A 21,190-nucleotide genomic window follows, 5' to 3' on the forward strand; every position below is an offset into this window, starting at 1 on the left:
GTTTAAAAAGTTACATCAGGTCAAGGCAAGGCAACCAGAATTGTGGAAGTGACTTGAATAAAGTTTCATGGGCTAAGAACAAGAGATTTACAATGATTTAATTTCCTATTTATTTCATATTTCATTAAAACACCCTGTTAAAATAACACATTATGTCCTTTACCAGTAAAGAATACACATGTGCTGTCTTTAAGCAGCTGAAACGTTTTTTGATGATTGCATTAATAGTCTTACTCTGAAGGTTACAACCCCAATTCCAAAAAACGTTGGGACACTGTGTAGAAACAGAATGCAAGGATTTGTAAATCTGATAAACCCATATTTTATTCACAATAGAACATAGAAAACATATCAAATGTGAAAGTGAGACATTTTACTATTTAATGAAAAATATTAGCTCATTTTGAATTTTACCCATCTCAAAAAAGTTGGGACGTGGGAAACGAAAGGCTGGAAAAGTAAGTGGTGCTAAAAAGTAACAGCTGGATGAACATTATGCAAATAATTAGGTTAATTACCAACAAATCAGTAACATGGTTGGGTATAAAAAGAGAATCTTAGAGAGTCAGAGTCTCTCAGAATTAAGGATATGCAGAGGTTCAACAAGCTGCAAAAAATGTGTCTACAAATTGTTGAACAATTTCAGAATGTCTCTTAATGTAAAATGTGAAGACTTTGAATATTTCATCATCTACAGTACATAATATTGTTAAAAGATTCCAAGAATTTGGAGAAATCTCTGTGCGCAAGGTACAAGGCCAAAAATCAGTAATGGATGCCTGTGATCTTCAGGCCATCAGGCAGCACTACATTAAAAACAGGCATGATACTGTCATGGAAATCACTGCATGGGCTCTGGAACATTTCCAGAAATCATTGTCTGTGAACACAGTTTGCTGTGCCAGCCATAAATGCAGGTTAAAGCTCTATCATGCAAAAAAAGCAGCAATAGGTGAACATGATCCAGAAATGCTACCATCCTCTCTGGGCCAAAGCTCATTTAAAATACACTGAGGCAAAGTGGAAAACTGTTCTGTGATCAGACAAATCGGAATTTGAAATTCTTTTTGGAAAACATGGACACCACATCGTCAGACTAAAGAAGAGAGGGACCATCCGGCTTGTTATCGCCACTCAGTTCAAAAGCCTGCATCTCTGAGTGTATGGGGGTGCATTAGTGCCTATGGCCTGGAAAGGCACCATCAAAGGCTGATAGGTATATACAAGTTTTAGAGCAGCATATGCTCCCATCCAGATGATGTCTTTTTCAGGAAGGTCTTGCATATTTCAGAAAGACAATGCTAAACCACATACTGCAGCTATTACAACAATCTGGCTTCATAGTAGTATAGTCAGGGTGCTGAAGTGAACTGCCTGCAGTCCATACCTTTAACCAATTGAAAACATTTGGCACATCATGAAACAAAAAAAATATGATAAAGTCGACCCAAGTCTGTTGAGCAGCTAGAATCCTATATCAGAAAAAAATGGGACAACATTCCTCTCTCAAAAGTCCAGCAATTGGTCTCCTCAGTTCCCAGACATTTATGGACTGTTGTTGAAAGAATAGGGGATGTTACACAATTGTAAACATGGCCCAGTCCCAACATTTTGAGACGTGTTGCTGCCATAAAATTCTAAATGTTACATTTTCTCAGTTTAAACATTTGATATGTTTTTCATGTTCTATTATGAATAAAATATAGGTTTATGAGATTAGAAAAATATTGCATTGTTTTTATATATATTTTATACAGCATCCCAACTTTTTTGGAATTGGGGTTGTACCTAGCTTTTGTTTACTTACTTTATTATTGTTTCAAAGTTGGGTAATTATACTCGCTAATCATTGCACTTTAAAGAGGGAACATGTTGCACGTTGATAGAATTTTACTGTATTCTTTGCTTGTAACAATAATAACCTTATAAACAAATGTCCAGTGTTAATATTCACACAATGCTTTGATTCCTTTATTCAATAGATTTTTTATTTCCTTTATTTTTTATCTTACTGTGTCTTTTACTGCTTATTGTCAATGTTTTTAATGAAATATTGACTTTAAAATATAAGGTTGTTTGTTTTACTAATATTTATGATGTGCGGCACAGTGGTAGAATTTTAGTGCTTCTGCATAACAAAGACAGTGACCTAAGTTTGACTCCCAGCCTGGTCTATGTCTATGACGACTTTACACATTTTCTTCATGTTCACACTGATTTTCTTCAGGTAGACCATTTCTCTCTTGCATCCAAAAAAAAGTGTATATCATGTTATCAGCTTTATGAAGTAAGGGTGGATTAAATGCAAGTGTGTCCTGTGATGGATTACAGATCCTCAATCCAGGAAAGATTTCCGCATTGCCTTGGTACGAAAATGAATGGAAGATAAATACAGGGAAAAATATTGAAAACCTAGGTTTTCTTAGGAATGTCGTAATAATAAATTCTTTTTTAAGTCTACAGCAAGCAAAAACTAGGATATCATTTCATTTTATAGTTGAAGATGTTTATATGCAGGAGAGCAATCAAATTCAGCATTTCTTTATATTTATTTTCGGGCACAGATATTCTCTATCTACTGTGGCAAAATAGACAGACTTCACAAACTCTTGATGGAACTGGAGACTTATACTAGTCATTCACTACGAATTGAAGGTTTGCACTGAATCCGTACAAATGATGCATATTTCTTAAATTTTCAAACAGATAGTGTACAAATCACTCAAATAATGTATGCTCTCTTTGCAAAAAAGTATATTATAGTGTTGTTAGTATAAATCTCTTTAGTCTGATAAATATATTAATATTTTCACCTGAGGCAAATTCATTTTTGCTCTTGGTCAGTGTTCTGATTGTGTTGTTGCCTACTCTGTTTCTCTCTTCTGTTCTTCCTCCCTATACAATCACATGTCTACAGGCAAGTTGTAATTTCTTGCTCGGATTTCCTATTTGATTAATCTTTTCTTTGCACAAGATAGTGTTTGTTATTGCAAATTCTAGCTATTCCTCTAGCAGGATGAAGAATTCTCTGTAGAACTAACTGTCCAGTTGATCACCAATTATATGAGATGTTATCTCAGGGTACGGTGACAAGTTTTTTACTCTATCACATGCACCAACATTGCAGCAGTTTTGGTTCTGAATTGTGTTAGGTATTTTGAAGAAAATGTGATTTAAAAAGGACACATGCATAATTCTTGTCCATTGTGAGGACATTGTTAAAACTTACAGAGAAGGCAAAAATGTTTTGTTTATAAGCATAACCTTGAAATCTTATATTCCCATGGCTGTGTACTCGGTTTTATTAAAATGATGCACAGAGATTCTCAAAAATATGCTGTTTACCAAAAATCACCAATATGGAGATGCTGTTGCAAAGCTAAAAATAAAATAAATGTTCATATTTTTTTTGTTTGTTTGTTTATCTTGTAATCTTGTCAATTATGTTTTAATAACTTTTGTTTTCTAAATTCAAATTCCTTCACTTCCTGGCACTCATAAATTATAGTGATCTTCCTTTACTATAGGTCGCAAAATTTCCAGTAATAATGTTAAGTTGGCCAACCCATCATAACATAGAAAGTAAACAGAATAAAATTAATTAAAACAAATATATTTAAGGAACCCACATTCCAGAAATGATGACTTGAATAAAACTTACATATTTATGAAAAATTACAAAAATTACTTAATTGTGCAAATACATGTATATACTGAAGTTTAAATAGTTAGTATGTAAAATACTGTCACCTACTTTGGACAGTCCTGATTGCTTTCTTAATTTCAATGGTGGTGCCTTCTTGCCTGTTTCCATTTGTAACTTGTTCTTTCTCTTCTAATACACTTTGCTCTGTCTGGTCTTTTTCTCCAGAGTGAAGAAGGTCCTCATTTTTATTGTTTGACTTAAGGTATGCTGTATCCCTTTCGTGTTGTATGTTTTCATCGAATGTGCTATTTAATTCAGTGTGTAAATGAATCTGATAAAAATAATCAACACAATAAACATTCTTTGTATGGATATCAGTGTATTCATCATGTCACCTTTAAAAGTTTAAAATCTTTTTTCATAATGCATCTAATCAGCCCTTTATTTGGGAAATTTGCTCTTCCTAAATAAATGCCTGTACAACTAGTAGGAAGAAATGCTGTTTAAACAGACAGGATGCAAATCAATGGAATTATAGGCAAGAGTAATAATTTACATTGACAGTGGCTTTGAGCATTGTATAGTATAAGGCATCAGGCAAGTGGACATAAGGAAACAAGAATGATGCTGGTGTGGTTTTCAGTCACAACATTTCACACAAAAAAAAATCTCTGCTGGCTTACCAGTTGAAAATATTGGCTAAAATAAACAAAGCTGACTACAAAAGTGGCGCTCAAAGATTCATACCTGAATATGTCAAAATAAAGTTTGACTCAGTTATTTATATATCTGCTTTGGGTGTTGTAAAAATCAAAACAAAAATCATAACAATAATAATATGAAACTTTTTAAAATTTAGAATGACCTTAAGTTATATAAGTGAAAACTGATGATTCAAAAAAAATAAATAAAAATTAAAACTTATTTGCACAAGTGTGTACTTCCTTATTGTATGACTTAAGGTGTGCTTTATAATAAGAATTAATTCACCAATCACATTAGAAATCATGTACAAAAGTATTCACCTGACATGACATCAACTAAAATGGTTCAGATTAGTTCTAAACAAACATATTTTCCTCTGGTATTTTTAAAGAAAGTTCCCTTGTTTGCATAGTGCAGATATAAGCATGCTCCAGAAAGATCTAACCAAAGATATATATTTGATTATTCTTGTGGTAAAAAGATTTTGAGAGGAATACAAATATATATTTAAGCTCTGAAAAGAGGTTTTGTCCTTATCTGAAAAAAATGCATGTGGAATGCAGCTCTTCACCAAAAAAACACAGTACCAATTGTCAAGCATGGTTGGGGCAATGATGGCATCAGCTGTGAGAGGCATTGGAGTTGATAAAACCCAGTATTCTTTTGCTATGCTTTTGACATCTTGCTGAACCCTATGTCTAGAAAATTAATTTGTTCTTAGGGCAAAAGTGCAGCCAGCTCATTGCTAGCAGGTAAACTGTATATAGCAGTTACTCAGCATTTAAATGGTAATAAGGTGAAACAGGGTAAAGATAGCTGCCTTAAGTGGACATCAACTAATCTTGAAATTGTGCAGTTATTTGCAATCATTTTAAATTAGATAAAACATTCATTTACTGTTGAGGTCAGCATTGTTAGTAACCGAGAAAATAATCCTATTGTTTTCACTGATTAATGAAAACGTGAGAAAGGATAAAATAACTAAAATTTTGAAATTTTAAATGCAAAATACATGAAGCATTTATTTTTCCAACAAACATTTAATAATTAAAATAAAGCATAAATATATTAAAATACAATCAGGCAAGAGGGCTGAAAAACTACTCTGTACCTCATTTTGGTAATTAATTTTAAATTGTTCATGTTCACCATTAGGATTTGGAAATTCATTCTTTTTTTCTTTGGCTTCCTGTCTGAGCACTTCATTGTCCCTCTTGACGGCCTGCAATAAAATTAATTACCCAAGAAATTATAAGCCCAACAATAATGAATTTCATTGTTTATTTAGGCCTGACCTTTGATTCTTAACATGCTGAGAACCAAATGGATTATAAGTTAGATGTGTCATATAGACAATAATTTTCATAAATTAGCAAAAATCTGGAACAATTGTTGTAGTAGGAGGATGATGAAGAAATTAAAAAATTGAAGATGTTATTGTTCAGTTTCAGTATGTGTTGTCTAATGTTTATTAAAATACAAAATGACACAGAACCCTGTCAATGCACATCGATAAAATGGTTAAACAATTTATTTGGAAGACCTTATTGCATTTAATCATTGTTGAATTTACACCTGCTGACTAAAGTCTCTAGTTTAATCTGCAATATTTGTGTCCTATTAAACAGTTCAAAACTAGTATGTGTATTAAGTATTAAACAATAAATAACTATAATACCAGTGTGATTTATACTTTAATTGGCCATGCAGCCATATATTTGATATTTGCTATATTTTTATTTTATATATCAGTTTAATCTGCATTTATTAATTCATGTACAAGTATTTAGCTTTCACTAGGGATATCTGACAGTGTATGAGATGTAGCACAATGCACTTTCAAGTTTAAACATCCAGGTAGATAACTCTAAAGTTCAGACAAATTATCTTTCAAATAAAGAATTTGAAGGCAACTTCTACTAACAAAAACTTGCACTGACAAGCATTGCTTTAGATCACTTTATTGTTGTAATAGTTGCCCAGTATTTCTGAGAGTTTCAGTTTATTATTTGCTCAGATAACCTTTGTAAAGGGAATAATGCAAAAAGTTCAAGGTAAGGTCAAAGTTGAAAGAATAATACTAGCTAATCATGGTGCCAAAGGGTGGTGATGTGTTGTACTATGTGAAAAGCAGATTTGAACTTGAACATAAACTACTAGTTTATGTTTTCATCTATCAATTTGCTCTGATCATGGACTTCTTCCCTACGCATTAATACCTGTTCATATGAAGAAGTTAAAATTTGTCTCTTTGTCCCTTATATTGCTGTGTGTGTGTAATAATTAGGCAATTAGCCAAGGGTATAAAATAAACTAACCTATTTTTCCCAAGGAGCGTCGCCCCTTCAAAATGCACTACAATCATCAACATTTCCATCTTTTTAGTCATATTTGCTTGATATTGACACATCACATGCTGTTATTCACTTATTTTCTTCTGAGTAAATCATCAGACTTTGTAGACATAACTAAAGGCATCACAGCAGAAATTGTCATAAAAACTAATTTATATAACTATTAAATGAAAACCATTTTTTACCCACCAATACTAATTCCCAGTAATCATAAATTTTCACTTTAGAATTACAAAATAAACTTGGTAAGCAGATATAATAAGGATCTGATTGTACATTATGTATCCATCAATGTCAATTTTAGACTCATACAGACCCACAATCTAAACTAGCAAAATCAGATGTAAAATAGTCCATCCTCAAATTGTAGTCCATCACAGTGTGTACTCACACATATTAGATTAATTTGGAACTACCTATTAATCAAACTTGCAAATGTTATATGTGTTGTAAGAAAACCTATGTAAAAAACATTGGTATTTTGCAAACTCTAACAATATCAGTGGTCAGACTCATTATCCTGAACCCATAAAGCACTGATGCTTACAACCTTGCACAACTTCAATAAGAAAAATCTTTGTAAACAAACATTTTGATTATGTTTTTCAATTTTATACATAAATAAAATGGCATCATATAAACCTACAATATATAACCACCTAATTGTGTGTTTTGTATTTTGTTCTACTGTGTTAACTAAAAAAAAAATCACATAATTAATGACTTAATTATGAAACTGGTCTTTTATGCTTGTATTTTATAGGCACTGAAACTGGTATTTTATAGGCACATTCAAGTGATAAATGCTGAAAACTAACATTTCAAGTAAAGTCAAAAATAAAGAGTGAATGCCTTTCAAAACATACACAGCAAGTGTTTCAGATGACAGTGAATGAAGCCAAACTTTTGCATTTTATTTTAGAATTCAAAAGGGACATCAATCATTGCTTATTGATTTATCACTATTCTGAACCCATCAGTAAATCCACATCTCTTTACACAAGAATGCTAGTAAACTGGCCAACATTACTGGTTTCTCATTTTTTAAAGTAAGGGAGCTAATAGTTTGCATTCCATGATTGTCACTTGCACCAACTGTACACACTACATAAAAAACACCCGTATATAAGATGCCATTCTTTCACATGCAGAAAATGAATTATAGGGTTTCCTTAAGAAATAATAGGTCTCTTCTCTTCAGATTAAAATAGGAAAGTCAATTAAAACAATGAAACACATTTAATAAATTATAAATCACTCTGATTATTTGGCAAGCCTGGGTAACATTACCAACTGGAATTGGTAAATCTACCTTTAAATAACGAAAAAATGTAAAACAATACACAACCAACAGTAAACTATATATCATCTGATGAAGGAAACTCCACTGTAATTATGTTGTTAGACTTAAGTGCAGCATTTGACCCCATTGACCATTCTATCTTACTGCACAGGCTAGAAAACGATGTTGGGCTTACAGGCCCCGTGCTCGCTTGGTTTAGTTCTTATTTATCAAATCGATTCCAATATGTACAGAAATGTGCTGACAGTACTCCATCATTATACACAGAAGTTCAATATGGTGTCCCGCAGGGCTCAGTACTGGGACCTTTACTGTTTTCACTTTACATGCTTTCACTGGGATCTCTCATTAGAAAGCATAATGTTAATTTTCACTCGTATGCAGATGACACCCAGTTATACCTTTCATTTAAATCAAGTGAAGTTTCTCCGATGTTGTCTTTAATTAGCTGTGTTAGTGAATTAAAGGAGTGGATGAATGAGAACTACTTGTCTTTAAATACCGATAAAACAGAGATGTTAATTGTTGGAGGGAATGACGCTGATCACAGCAATATTTTGTCATCATTTAACTCAGTTGGAATCCCAATTAATTTTACTGAATCAGCCCGCAATCTAGGAGTTATCTTTGATTCTAGCATGTCATTTAAAGCACATATTACAAAGTTGTCCAAAACATGTTTCTTCCATCTTAAAAATGTTAGGAAATTAAGGCGCTTTCTAAATAAACAGGATTCTGAGAAATTAATTCATGCATTTATCTCTAGTAGGATTGACTACTGCAATGCGGTGTTTACTGGCTGTTCAAACTGTTCTCTATACAGCCTCCAGTTAATCCAAAATGCTGCTGCAAGAATTATTACAAGAACAGGAAAATATGAACACATAACTCCAGTTCTTAAATCCTTACACTGACTCCCGGTTAAGTTTAGGGCAGATTTTAAAATCCTCCTTTTAACAAATAAAGCATTAAATGGCCAAGGTCCGACTTACTTGTCTGAACTTATCACGACTTACAAACCTGAGCGCACATTAAGATCTCAAGATGCCGGTCTGCTTATGATTCCAAGGATTAATAAAATAACAGTGGGAGGTCGAGCTTTTAGTTACAGGGCCCCTAAACTGTGGAATGGTCTGCTTGCTACTATAAGAGATGCCCCTTCGGTCTCAGCTTTTAAATCCCGGCTGAAGACTCACTACTTCAGTTTAGCATATCCTGACTAGAGCTGCTGATTAACTGTACAGACTGCATCCCTGTTGTTAGTCATTAGCACTAAAACATAAGTAACATGATAGTTATAATTGAATACTAACCCTCACCTATTCTGTTTCTGTTCTCGGTACTCAAATGTGGCAATTGGTGCCACGGCCCACCTGCCAAGTTGTTTGCCTGCCTATGGTAAAGTCATCCCTGATGGAGGATTGCAGGAATCATGGGAAAGAGGGGTCCTTTCATCGGATTTTCTGGCCCAGCACTGTTTTAGCCGTGGAATGGCCAAATGGGGGAGGCAGCTTGATGGATGAGGTCTGCAGGACTCTAAATCTTATTATGTGATATCATCTACTGTTAAATTCTGCTCCGTACTTCTAAAATTTTTATTTTTATGCTGTATTAAGGATTTGTTCTGTTCTGTGTATTGTATTGTATTGACCCCCTTCTTTTGACACCCACTGCATGCCCAACCTACCTGGAAAGGGGTCTCTTTGAACTGTCTTTCCCAAGGTTTCTTCCATTTTCCCTACAAGGTTTTTTGGGAGTTTTTCCTTGTCTTCTCAGAGAGTCAAAGCTGGGGGGCTGTCAAGAGGCAGGGCCTGTTAAAGCCCATTGCGACACTTCCTGTGTGATTTTGGGCTATACAAAAATAAATTGTATTGTATTGTAATTGTATATGAAATCATTGTGGTTGAACCATGTAGTGTATATCCTGACAACACTGGTAGCTTGAGATTTCATGCTTTGGAAAAAAATATGCTTCCAAATATATGCTACAAATAATTAATTGATGTTGCTTGTCTTTTTCAACCATAGTACAAATTATATTGTAATGTCATCATGATATGCATTGAAAAAATTGAAATACTATATATACAACTGTTTAAAAAGCAAGTGTACTTGGCATCCATAACGAATATTCCTCTAGAGAAAACAATTACACAATTTTGAAAAAGGAACTCTTTATGCAAATGTTACAATTTAGAAAAAAGACTTTTGCCTAGCTTAATTTGGTATCAAGTCACAGGTTGCTGCTTTGTGCTGTATGATAACAAGTTTACCAAGTTAGGCTTCATATTACTGAAATCAGCAAATGAAATGAGGAGGTTATGAAAGTGTATGTTATGTGTAAAAATCACTTAACAGAAGTCAAGTAATGCACATCTGTTAATGTAGAGATGGACATCTATTAAATAAAACCAACTACAAAGGACCATATCTAAACCAGTGGGTCTTTCCTAAATGACAAATTATTCATTGATATTTTTACTTTTATTTTTTTTTTTTTTGTTTAATCTAACAGAACTACATACTTTTTTGAAAATAATTTACAATATACCAAAACATGGTACTGTATATTCTGTCAAACAAGACATAAAAATTGGAACAAGCAATTGCATGTGCCATGAAACAATTTAATGTTTCTCATAAACAATACATTAAAACCATGAAAATTTCAAAGAAATAGTAAAAAAAAACTTTATTATATGAGAGCTAACGCAGCAAATGTCTAATAAAAGACTTGATTTCTTTATCTGAAATAGACATAGACAAATGAACAAATCAAGACTTCTGACCTGATATTCCAGTTTCAATTCATTTAATTCAGCTTCCACTTTTCCCAAGACATTTGTATGGTGTTGAAGCAGCTCATGAGCATGATGGAGGGAGTCCATAACCTCCTAGATATAAATTTCAAAGAGCAAATATGTATGATAGCAGCAATGACTTGCAGCTTCAATAGAGTGTTTCAACTTTCTCATTATTTGTCTTATAAATTCTCAATCTTTCATTACAGTAGATTTAAAACCTAATATTTATTTGTTTGTGTTTACCTGTTTCTCTTTTCTTAATGCACTGTTTTCCTTAGATAGTGCATCATTAATTTCAGCTGCCTAAATAAAAATATAAATTGTGTCATAATTAGTTATTATAAAATAATAAATATATAATTTTTTTAAATCTTTCTTTTAGCATGTGCTCTAATAAGTATACACAGTGAAACACAATCCCAGGACACTTCTATTCTATGTATATAGATATTCTATAATTGTTGGCATTCATTTCATAAACTTTGCATGTATATTTACATGAAGTAAAATTTAACTTCTATTTTCAATATTACTAGTAGCAAACACCAAATCTAAGTCCAACACAGGTAATGGTTACCATTAACATGGACTACATGTACTGTACATTAAATTATAAAAGTAAACAGGATAATGTAGAAGGTACACTGTTAAAATTAATAATATTTTGATTGTTAAAGAAAGTTAAGTGTTTATTTACAAATTTGCTGATGATATTTGAATCTGTCATGCAAAAAACCTGCAATAATAAATCTTTTAACATACATATGAAGTCAAATAAAAACTCCATCATTACATATTCTAATGCACCATTTTAATTTTGAGTTGAAGTTCCTGCTGACATTGTTCTTTCCCTTTCAAAATACTGTTTTCTTCCCCTTTTCTGCATGTAATGGTAACTCTGGACTTAATCAGCTCCTTATTTTTATTTTCAATTTCCTCAAAAAACAAAAGTTAATATTAGAGCAAGAGCAAAGCATTAAATCATAATCTATACATTTTAAAGCAAACATGTAATAATATTAATAGCCGTTTTGGCAAATATAAACAATGGCTATATGGTCTAAAGCTATTTTAAAGTCACCTAAATATTTTATTTTAACATTACAGTATAATAAACGACAAGCATATGTCTAATGTCTCAATAGATAAAAACTACAAAAGTTGTCATGTATCTAGACTGTACTATATGAAAGACTACTAATGCCATAAAATATTCATCATAATATAAATAATCTAGTTCTGCAATATAATACTTTAGATGTAAGGTGTATTAAACTAACCACTACATACTTTGATCTTGTCTAGTGTCAAATTATTGAACCTAAAGTCATAAATATTCTGCCCTTTTCTCCCCCAACTCTCCCATTCTTGTACTGAGTGTCTGTTTCATATCACTGTCTCCCTCAGACATTTTTACAGACAAATGACACAGGTTATGAATGCTGCTCACAATTAGTATCAAGTATCCATTATTATACCAACACTGCAAAGTGTTCATAATAATGCTATTCAACAATTTAGATTGGTCTGTTTTATTTATTGCTTCAGAAATTAAACTCTTATTGTAACATGACCATAGCACAACAACTCTGCATGTATTTATATAGTACTCTACACTATAACCTACTTTTGCATATAATGTAGTATTTAAATAAGCTGTTAAAATATCAGTTTGAACTGTTATAAATCCATTTAAATTTACTATACATATGTTTTAAAGTGTGTTTTTTATCATCATGCATCATTTTTTAGAATATTCTACAATGCATAAAACATTACTGTTTTGTCTTTTTTAGTATCACTAAAATCCAGATAAGGGTGCATACACAACAATTAAACTACTTCAAATTTCATATTGAGTAATGGGAAAATGACAATATATCTATAAATATTAAGAGAAAACATTTTGTTCAATAGGACAAGAATTATGCGCCCATTTTTGCAGGATTAAGATTTTTATTTTAGGAGTGAAAAACCATTGCCGTTTTACCTGTTTTAAACATTGTATAGTTGCTTCTTGATTCTTGTTTATAGTTGTCAGCTTCTTATTTAAATGCATTGCCTCTTCCACTACAACAATATACAGTATTATGGAATATTATTTGTATACATAAATTGAAAGAAGCACAACATTTCTTAAACGAGAATACTGTAGTGAGACATTGTAACTTGCCAAATATACAAAACCTTGTTAGATGTGCATTTATCTAATGTCATCCAGATGGAACAATGCTTGATTAGGTCACCTTTTTAGGCCTTCCTAATCTAAGTTACAGCAATACAGGTCACACTCAGTCAGTTTTCTGTGAACTCCATAATACCTCAAATGTCACCAGTAGCAAAGGAATGAGTCAATGGTATGCTATGGATTAAGCTTTTCCATTGTGTCCCAAGAGTTTAGGTATGGTTTCAACAGGAAGGAAGAATGGACAACTGACTGTCTAAATTGCTTTGAATGACCACAATTGAGCAGACCAACACATCAAAAATGTCTGCCACCTGTATGGCTATTGAAACTACTAGCAGGCATGATCCCTTCATCGGCGACAGGACAACACTGGACAGAATTCATGCTGTTCTTCTTAGTGCAAGGTGACCAGTCAGAGACTCACTGCACACATCTTCCTAGATACACAACCGTACAGCACACACTGTGGACAGAACCAACCTGATGAATGCTGCTGTGCAGGTGCTTCCTTGACTAGAGTATTTAAGGGGGTCAATTGTAAGTTTCCCTCCTCCTTTAATTTTCTCTGAAGAGTAGCAACATGGGGGTCACAAAACAACTCTCAAATGACCTGAAGACAAAGATTGTTCACCATCATGGTTTAGGGGAAGGATACAGAAAGCTGTCCCAGAGAGAGTGTTTCCACAGTTAGGAATATATTGAGGAAATGGAAGACCACAGGTTCAGTTCAAGTTAAGGCTCGAAGTGGCAGACCAAGAAAGATTTCGGATAGACAGAAGGGACGAATGGTGAGAACAGTCAGAGTCAACCCACAGACCAGCACCAAAGACCTACAACATCATCTTGCAGCAGATGGAGTCACTGTGCATCGTTCAACCATTCGGCGCACTTTACACAAGGAGATGCTGTATGCGAGAGTGATGCAGAGGAAGCCTTTTCTCCGCCCACAGCACAAACAGAGCCGCTTGAGGTATGCTCAAGCACATTTGGACAAGCCAGCTTCATTTTGGAATAAGGTGCTGTGGACTGATGAAACTAAAATTGAGTTATTTAGGCATAACAAGGGGCGTTATGCATAGAGGAAAAAGAACACAGCATTCCAAGAAAAACACCTGCTACCTACAGTAAAATATGGTGGTGGTTCCATCATGCTGTGGGGCTGTGTGGCCAGTGCAGGGACTGGGAATCTTGTCAAAGTTGAGGGACGCATGGATTTCACTCAGTATCATCAAATTCTGGAGACCAATGTCCAGGAATCAGTGACAAAGCTGAAGCTGTGCCGGGCTGGATCTTTAACAAGACAATGACCCAAAACACTGCTCAAAATCCACTAAGGCATTCATGCAGAGGAACAAGTACAACGTTCTGGAATGGCCATCTCAGTCCCGAGACCTGAATACAATTGAAAATCTGTGGTGTGAGTTAAAGAGAGCTGTCCATGCTCGGAAGCCATCAAACCTGAATGAACTAGAGATGTTTTGTAAAGAGGAATGGTCCAAAATACCTTCAACGACAATCCAGACTCTCATTGGAACCTACAGGAAGTGTTTAGAGGCTGTAATTTCTGCAAAAGGCGGATCTACTAAATATTGATTTAATTTCTTTTTTGTGGTGCCCAAATTTATGCACCTGCCTGATTTTGTTTGAACAATTATTGCACACTTTCTGTAAATCCAATAAACTTCATTTCACTTCTCAAATATCACTGTGTGTGTCTCCTATATGATATATTTAACTGACATTTTTTATCGTAACAACCAACGATTTATACAGGAAAAGAATGACTATTAACAAGGTTGCCCAAACTTTTGCATCCCACTGTATATATATTAGGGCTGGGAACTGATTAAAAATAATTACGTAAGTGTATGTAATTAATCAAGTCTAATATTAAAACATGTAATTATAAAACAATGATGTAACTACACACTGAATCACAAAATAAATGTACAAGAAACACAAAGGAATTTTAAAAAATGATTTTAAACCTGAACAAAATACTACAAACTGCCTAAAAGGCAACTTGGAAAGATAATATGATCTTTTTTAAAGATCAAGAGAATTATGCAACCATCAGGATTTTGTTCAAAATCCAAGTTCAAACCCCTGGACCTGTTAGCCCAGAAATCAGTATTTTTTACTGTGTTATTACGAGGGATATAGAAATAATTGACAATACTGTACAGAAACCATTTACTAATATTTCTAGAGAAGAACACATTGCATTAAATGAACTGAAAGATAATCGCAAAATTATATTACCAGCTGATAAAGGTGGTGAAATTGTGGTGACGGTATATCCCTTTATGTAGGAGAAGATCTCAAACAATTAAGTGATTCCTCTTGTAACAAACTTCTTAAGCGAGGCCCTACTCCTTACATTTCTTCTATTATCAACTCTGTGCTCTATCAAGGTATGATCTCTGACATTATTACACAAAAACATGCTAATTTCTAACGGAACACCATTCCACTTATTCCTGTTTTTTGTTACCCAAGATACATAAAAATCTTGAGAATCCCCCTGATAGACCTATAGTCTCTGCTGTGAATTTTACCTTACAACCACTTACTCAATTCATTGACTTTTACATTTCACCATATGTGTCATTTTCATGCTCGTACATTTCTGATTGATTCTTCTCATTGTATTCGTCTTTTACAGGATCATGTATGTGAGGATGGCTTAATTTTGGCTACTATGGATATCACTTCGTTGTATACCAATACCCTGCAGGATGCCACTCTGCATACAATTCAGGCTACTTTATTATGTTTTTGATCTTATCAGAAGAATTTAATTGATTTTATTGGAAAACATTCCCAGATTATGTTAAGTTGGAACTTTTTTGCATTTAATAATAAATTTTACCATCAATGTAAGTGAGTTGTGATGGGGGCAGCCTTTAGTCCCAACATTGCATATTTATATATATGTCAGCTTTTGAGGAAGAATTTATTTTTGCCTCTAGTAATCCTTTGGGATTTGGCTTTGTTACATTGCCAACATTTTTTTGATTTAGACTGGTAATGTGGATAGTCTGCAAGCCTTTTGTAAATCTATACTAATAAAAGGCAAAGCCCTCACTGACTCACTCACTCATCACTAATTCTCCAACTACCTGTGCAGGTAGAAGGCTGAAATTTGGCAGGCTCATTCCTTACAGCTTACTTACAAAAGGTGGACAGGTTTCATTTCAAAATTCTACACGTAATGGTCATAACTGGAACCTATTTTTCTCCATATACTGTAATGGACGTTAGCTCGATGGCCGTGGGGAGCGGAGCTGCGTGTGACATCATCACGCCTTCCATGTAATCACGTGAACTGACTGTGACCGCAGTACGTAGAAAAGAAGGAAGAGCTCCCAAAGAGCGCTGATGAAAAACGCAGAATACTTTATTCGCGAGATACAAGTTTAATGAGAAGACACGAGGTATAAACGAGACTTTTGGATCACTTTGTAATGGAGTTAAAATTGCTGTAGCAAGAAACTTTTAAGTTCCGGGTCTTAGCTAACATTAAATAAAGCCGTGGACATCGTAACATCACACAAGAGAGCAGCTCACATGAACTGACTGAACGCAGCGTGAGTGATCACTTCCATGGATCAAACCTGTTCAAAAAATGCATTACACAATTGACAAGGTGATGGCTTTATATGTCGTTCGTTTCTAAAACAGCGGAGAAGCTGTGTAAAGGCTGTTTCACAAAAAAACAGCGGAGCGTCTTATTTGAGCAGGCAGTCAGCTAAAGAAGGGAATCAATAAATATCTATAATCGTAATAAACTAACAAAAAATAACATACAAGCTGCGGATTAAATAAAGGAAATGGGTACCTGAACAGTAAAGTAAGTCTCGAATAGCTACACAATAACTATAAGAATCATAATAAACGAACAATAAAACAGTACAGAACCGCAAAGCAAGGAGAAACGATGGCCTTATATGGCGTTCGTTTATAAAGCAGCGGAGAAGCTGTGTGAAGGCAGCTACTCAAAAAAACAGCAGAGCGCCACACTCTGAATGTATTCCTGGCATCACTGTTATACCCTCTGATCTCCCATTTCAATTGAAATGCCTCAAATTTCCAGTATGGCTCTGCTTCGCGATGACAATTAATAAGTCTCAGGGACACACCCTACAAAAGGTTGCCATTGATTTGAGGTAACATTGCTTTCCTCCTGGACAAAACTATACGTTGAATTCTCAAAAGTAATCTCAGTGCACAGCTTGGTCATATTACAACCGGACTGCTGAACTGACAACGTGGTATACAAAGAGATCCTTAACAGATAGTTATTGGTATATTTTCCCTCAGTTTAAAAAGGTTCTCTTTTCTTCTTTTTTAAATTTAAAAACAGTTCTTCATCGCTGAGAAGCACGGGGATTTTGCTATATACAGTATATATATATATGTAGATATATATGTATGTATATGTGTGTATATATGTAGATCTGTATATATGTATATATGTGTCTGTGTATATATATATATATATATATATGTTTGTGTGTGTATGTGTGTATGTATGTATGTATATGTATGTGTGTATATATGTTGATATGTGTATATATGTATATAATAGCAAAATACCAAGCTTATATGGGAGAAGTAGTGTGTTAAAGAAGAAATGAAAAGAAAAGGAAACATTTTGAAAATAACATAACATGATTGTCAATGTAATTGTTTTGTCACTGTTATGAGTGTTTCTGTCATATATATATATATATATATATATATATATATATATATTGTCACGCACGCTTGTAGTAGGAGGCAGCGGATTGATTCGATAGCACCTGGGAAACCATTAGCGCCAGGGAATGGCGGGGTATTAACTTTCTCCCTCTGCTTCCTCATAGAAAGAAAGACCTTCCTGCACCATAGGCTTGGATTGACGCAGTCGCGGTACTTCCGCCCTTCCTCCGCCATCTTGCCCTGGCGTCATCCTTCCCATCCTCCCTTGCGGTCCTTCCCGCATCCCTCCACTTCGGCTCCACCCCAATAAAATGGCGCGGCGCCAGGAGTCGGCGTCGCGTATGAACTGTTTTAGTTTGTACTTTGACCTGTTTTTTTGTTTGTGGCAAAGTTCTGTACAATATCACGGGGCGGAAACCCCAACCCTTATGCTGTCTCCTCGGTCCTTTACAAGTGGCGTAGTCGGCAGGATACAGAGATCCCGGAATGCGGAGGGACAGGACCTCAACACGGTGCTGCAGCGATGAATGACCAGCTCCAGGCGCAGCAGCGCGCAAGCCGCCACCACCGGGGAGCTGGAGGCCACGAGGCCAGGTTAGTGGAAGCCCAGGGCGAGACCAGACCCGCAGGCAGCCGCCTCATCCTTTAGTCCGATGGGCCCTTCGGAGGGCGTCGATGCCTACCTGGGCATGTTTGAGAGGGCGGCCACCGGAGCGAGTGGCAGCGGTCAGTGGCGTCCATCCTGGCGCCATACCTGAAGGACCAGCGCTGCGGGCTATTATGACCTCCCTGAGGAGGAGGCGCTAATTACGACCTCCTCAAGCCCGAAATACTGGCCCGCTACGGCATTAGCCGGGCCAGCAGGCGGCGAATGGCGGAACTGGGTCTTTGACCCGAAAAGCCCTTCGCGCCCAGGCGTTGAGTTCTGGGGCAAGATGGGCGCTGGCTACGGCCAGAGGCCCGGCAGGCGGAAAGTGGTCGGCGGGTGGCCTGTGAAGGCCTGGTCAATCACGATGCCCAGTTCCCTCGCCCAGCAGGTCGGGGACACGCCTATCAAACATGTCGGGCCTCCTCGACGTCCTGGAGCGTCAGTTGGCGGTCCTCCGACTTGGGGGGTCAGAAAAGCCTGCTCGCGGGAACCGGCAGGGACGGGCGGCCACCCGAGCCCCTCGGCGCTGCAGAAGCGCCAGCCAGAGCCAGAGAGGCGGGTCCGCCGCGCTGTTTCAAGTGTGGCGAGACCGGTCACCTGCTACCAAACTGCCCCATCACATGCCCGGAGCCTATGGACTGCAGCTGGACATCGTCGGAGAGGTATTGTACCCGCCGCATCCCTTGGCGAGTCGAATCACGGGAGTGGTGTTGCTAAATGGGCGCGCCGTGGTGGCTTTGTTTGATTCCGGCAGCAACATTACCATTGTTGCTCGCCGTTTTGTCTTACCGCAACAGTGGTTAAAACAGCATTTGTTGGTCACTTGTGTGCATGGGGGGACTAGGTCATATCGTTCCGCTCACTGCTATGTCACCTGGAAGGGGAACCAATCAAATGGCGGTCGCTGTGTTACCTGACCCCCTTCCCAGTGATTTTGGGACAAGACTGGTCTAAAAGAATCAGCGGTAAGCCATTCGCGCTCCGGGGCCTCGTTGGATCTTGTTATGAGGGGAAAAGGCACCCCTCCGCGGCCTCCACGCCGTGCACAAGGGCAGGCCCTATGGGCTGGTGTCTCGGGGACCTTTCGTGGCTACGGACCTTGACCGGAAGATTCCGCCGGAGAAGGGACTAGCCAGGGAACTCTTCCCGGGCCCAGGCCCCAAGACCCTCTCGGCGGCCTGGACCATCAATTTCGGTCCACGCCGGCCTCCTTTAAGAGGGAGCAGTGGAATGATGACTCCCTGCGCTTTGCCGGAATGCGTCGTTCTGCCTAACAGCTCAACAGCGGACGGATCCACACCGGGAACCCTTCTTTGTCCTTGAGAATGATCTGTTGTACCGGTGGCTACCCATGAGGCGAGGTGCGGAAGTTGTTGCTAATTCCGCGTACCTTCCGGCGGGAGATATGCGAGTTGGCACATGCTCACCTCCTAGGCGCCCACCTCGGGGCCGAAAAAACACTGGAGAGGATTAAGCTCCGCTTTTACTGGCCTGGGATCAATGAGGAGGTCCGGCGGTTCTGTCAATCCTGTCCGGAGTGCCAGACCCGCCAGATTCCTAGGAGGGACCGTGCTCCTCTAGTCCCTATTCCCCTCGTGGACATCCCCTTTGAAAGGATAGGGGTCGATTTGGTGGGACCCTGGAGCCCTCAACCCGTGGCCACAAGTATATCCTAGTCATGGTGGACTATGCCACCCGGTACCCAGAGGCGGTTCCCCTGCGCTCCGCTAATACTAAAAGCATCGCACGGGAACTGGTTAATTTGTTTTCACGTGGGCATACCCAAGGAGGTCCTCACGGACCAGGGTACGCCCTTCACTTGGATACGTTCAAGGAGGTAGCCAAATTACTGCAGATAAAGCACCTGAAAGCGTCAGTCTATCACCCGCAAACTGGCGGGTTGGTGAGCGATTTAATCAGGCGCTTAAGCAGATGCTCCGCAAGGTAGTCAGCGCGGACGGCAGGAACTGGGACCAGCTCCTCCCGCTCGTGGTTTTTGCCTACCGGGAGGTACCCCAGGCCTCTACAGGCTTCTCCCCATTTGAATTACTATACGGGCGACAACCCCGGGAATCCTCGACATCCTAAAAGAAGGCTGGGAGGCGAGGCTCTTCCCTCCTCTAACATTTTGAGTATGCGTGGCGCAACTGCGCGACCGACTCACAAAGATCAGGCCCCTCCTAAAAGAGCACGTGACTCGTGCGCAAGCAGCGCAGGCCGGTGTTACAACCGCAACTCCGTCCTCAGGGAGTTCGCCCGGGGACGAGTTATGGTGCTCGTCCCGACCTCCCACTTTCGAAGCTGCTCGCTCACTGGCAAGGGCCTTACGAGGTTAAGGAGAGAAAAGGACTCGTCGACTATTTGGTGAAACAGCCCAATCGTCGACCGAGTGAAGGATCTATCATGTCAACCTGTTAAAGCCCTGGAGATAGAGAGGAGCTCCCAGCTCCCATAGGTCACTCTCCCTTTTCGCAAGCACAACTGCCCTTAACCTCGGCGAAGAGCTGACCCCAAGCAGCGGCAGGAGTTAGCCCAAACACTCCGAGCCATCCCGAGGTAGTGGCGAGTCACCCGGCGGACCGCGCTGATTGCCGCGATATAGTCACGGAGCCGGTGTAATCGTCCGGGAGAGGCCCTACCGACTCCCGGAGGCAAAGCGCGCAGAGGTCGAACTGGAGGTGAAACGTATGTTGGACATGGACATAATTGAAGAGAGCCATAGTCCCTGGTCCAGCCCTATTGTCCTCGTCTCCAAGCCAGGCGGCTCCTGGAGGTTCTGTAATGACTTTAGGCGTCTGAATCAGATCTCCAAGTTCGATGCCTACCCCATGCCCGCA

General features: G+C 37.8%; 1 protein-coding gene across 1 annotated transcript in view; it reads right to left on the reverse strand.

Moving 5' to 3' along the window:
- Positions 1-11,610: 11,610 nt before the first annotated feature.
- LOC120523527 (coiled-coil domain-containing protein 73-like) overlaps positions 11,611-21,190 on the reverse strand; it is a 127,933-nt gene continuing 118,353 nt past the window's right edge. Inside the window, exons 9-10 of the mRNA XM_039744957.1 lie at positions 12,803-12,882; positions 11,611-11,748 (exon numbers count right to left, since the gene is read on the reverse strand). Of these exons, the coding sequence (XP_039600891.1) occupies positions 11,611-11,748; positions 12,803-12,882 (218 nt within the window). The remainder of the gene's footprint in view (positions 11,749-12,802; positions 12,883-21,190) is intronic.

Source organism: Polypterus senegalus, chromosome 1 (assembly GCF_016835505.1).
Source record: "Polypterus senegalus isolate Bchr_013 chromosome 1, ASM1683550v1, whole genome shotgun sequence".
NCBI classification, from domain to species: Eukaryota; Metazoa; Chordata; class Cladistia; order Polypteriformes; family Polypteridae; genus Polypterus; species Polypterus senegalus.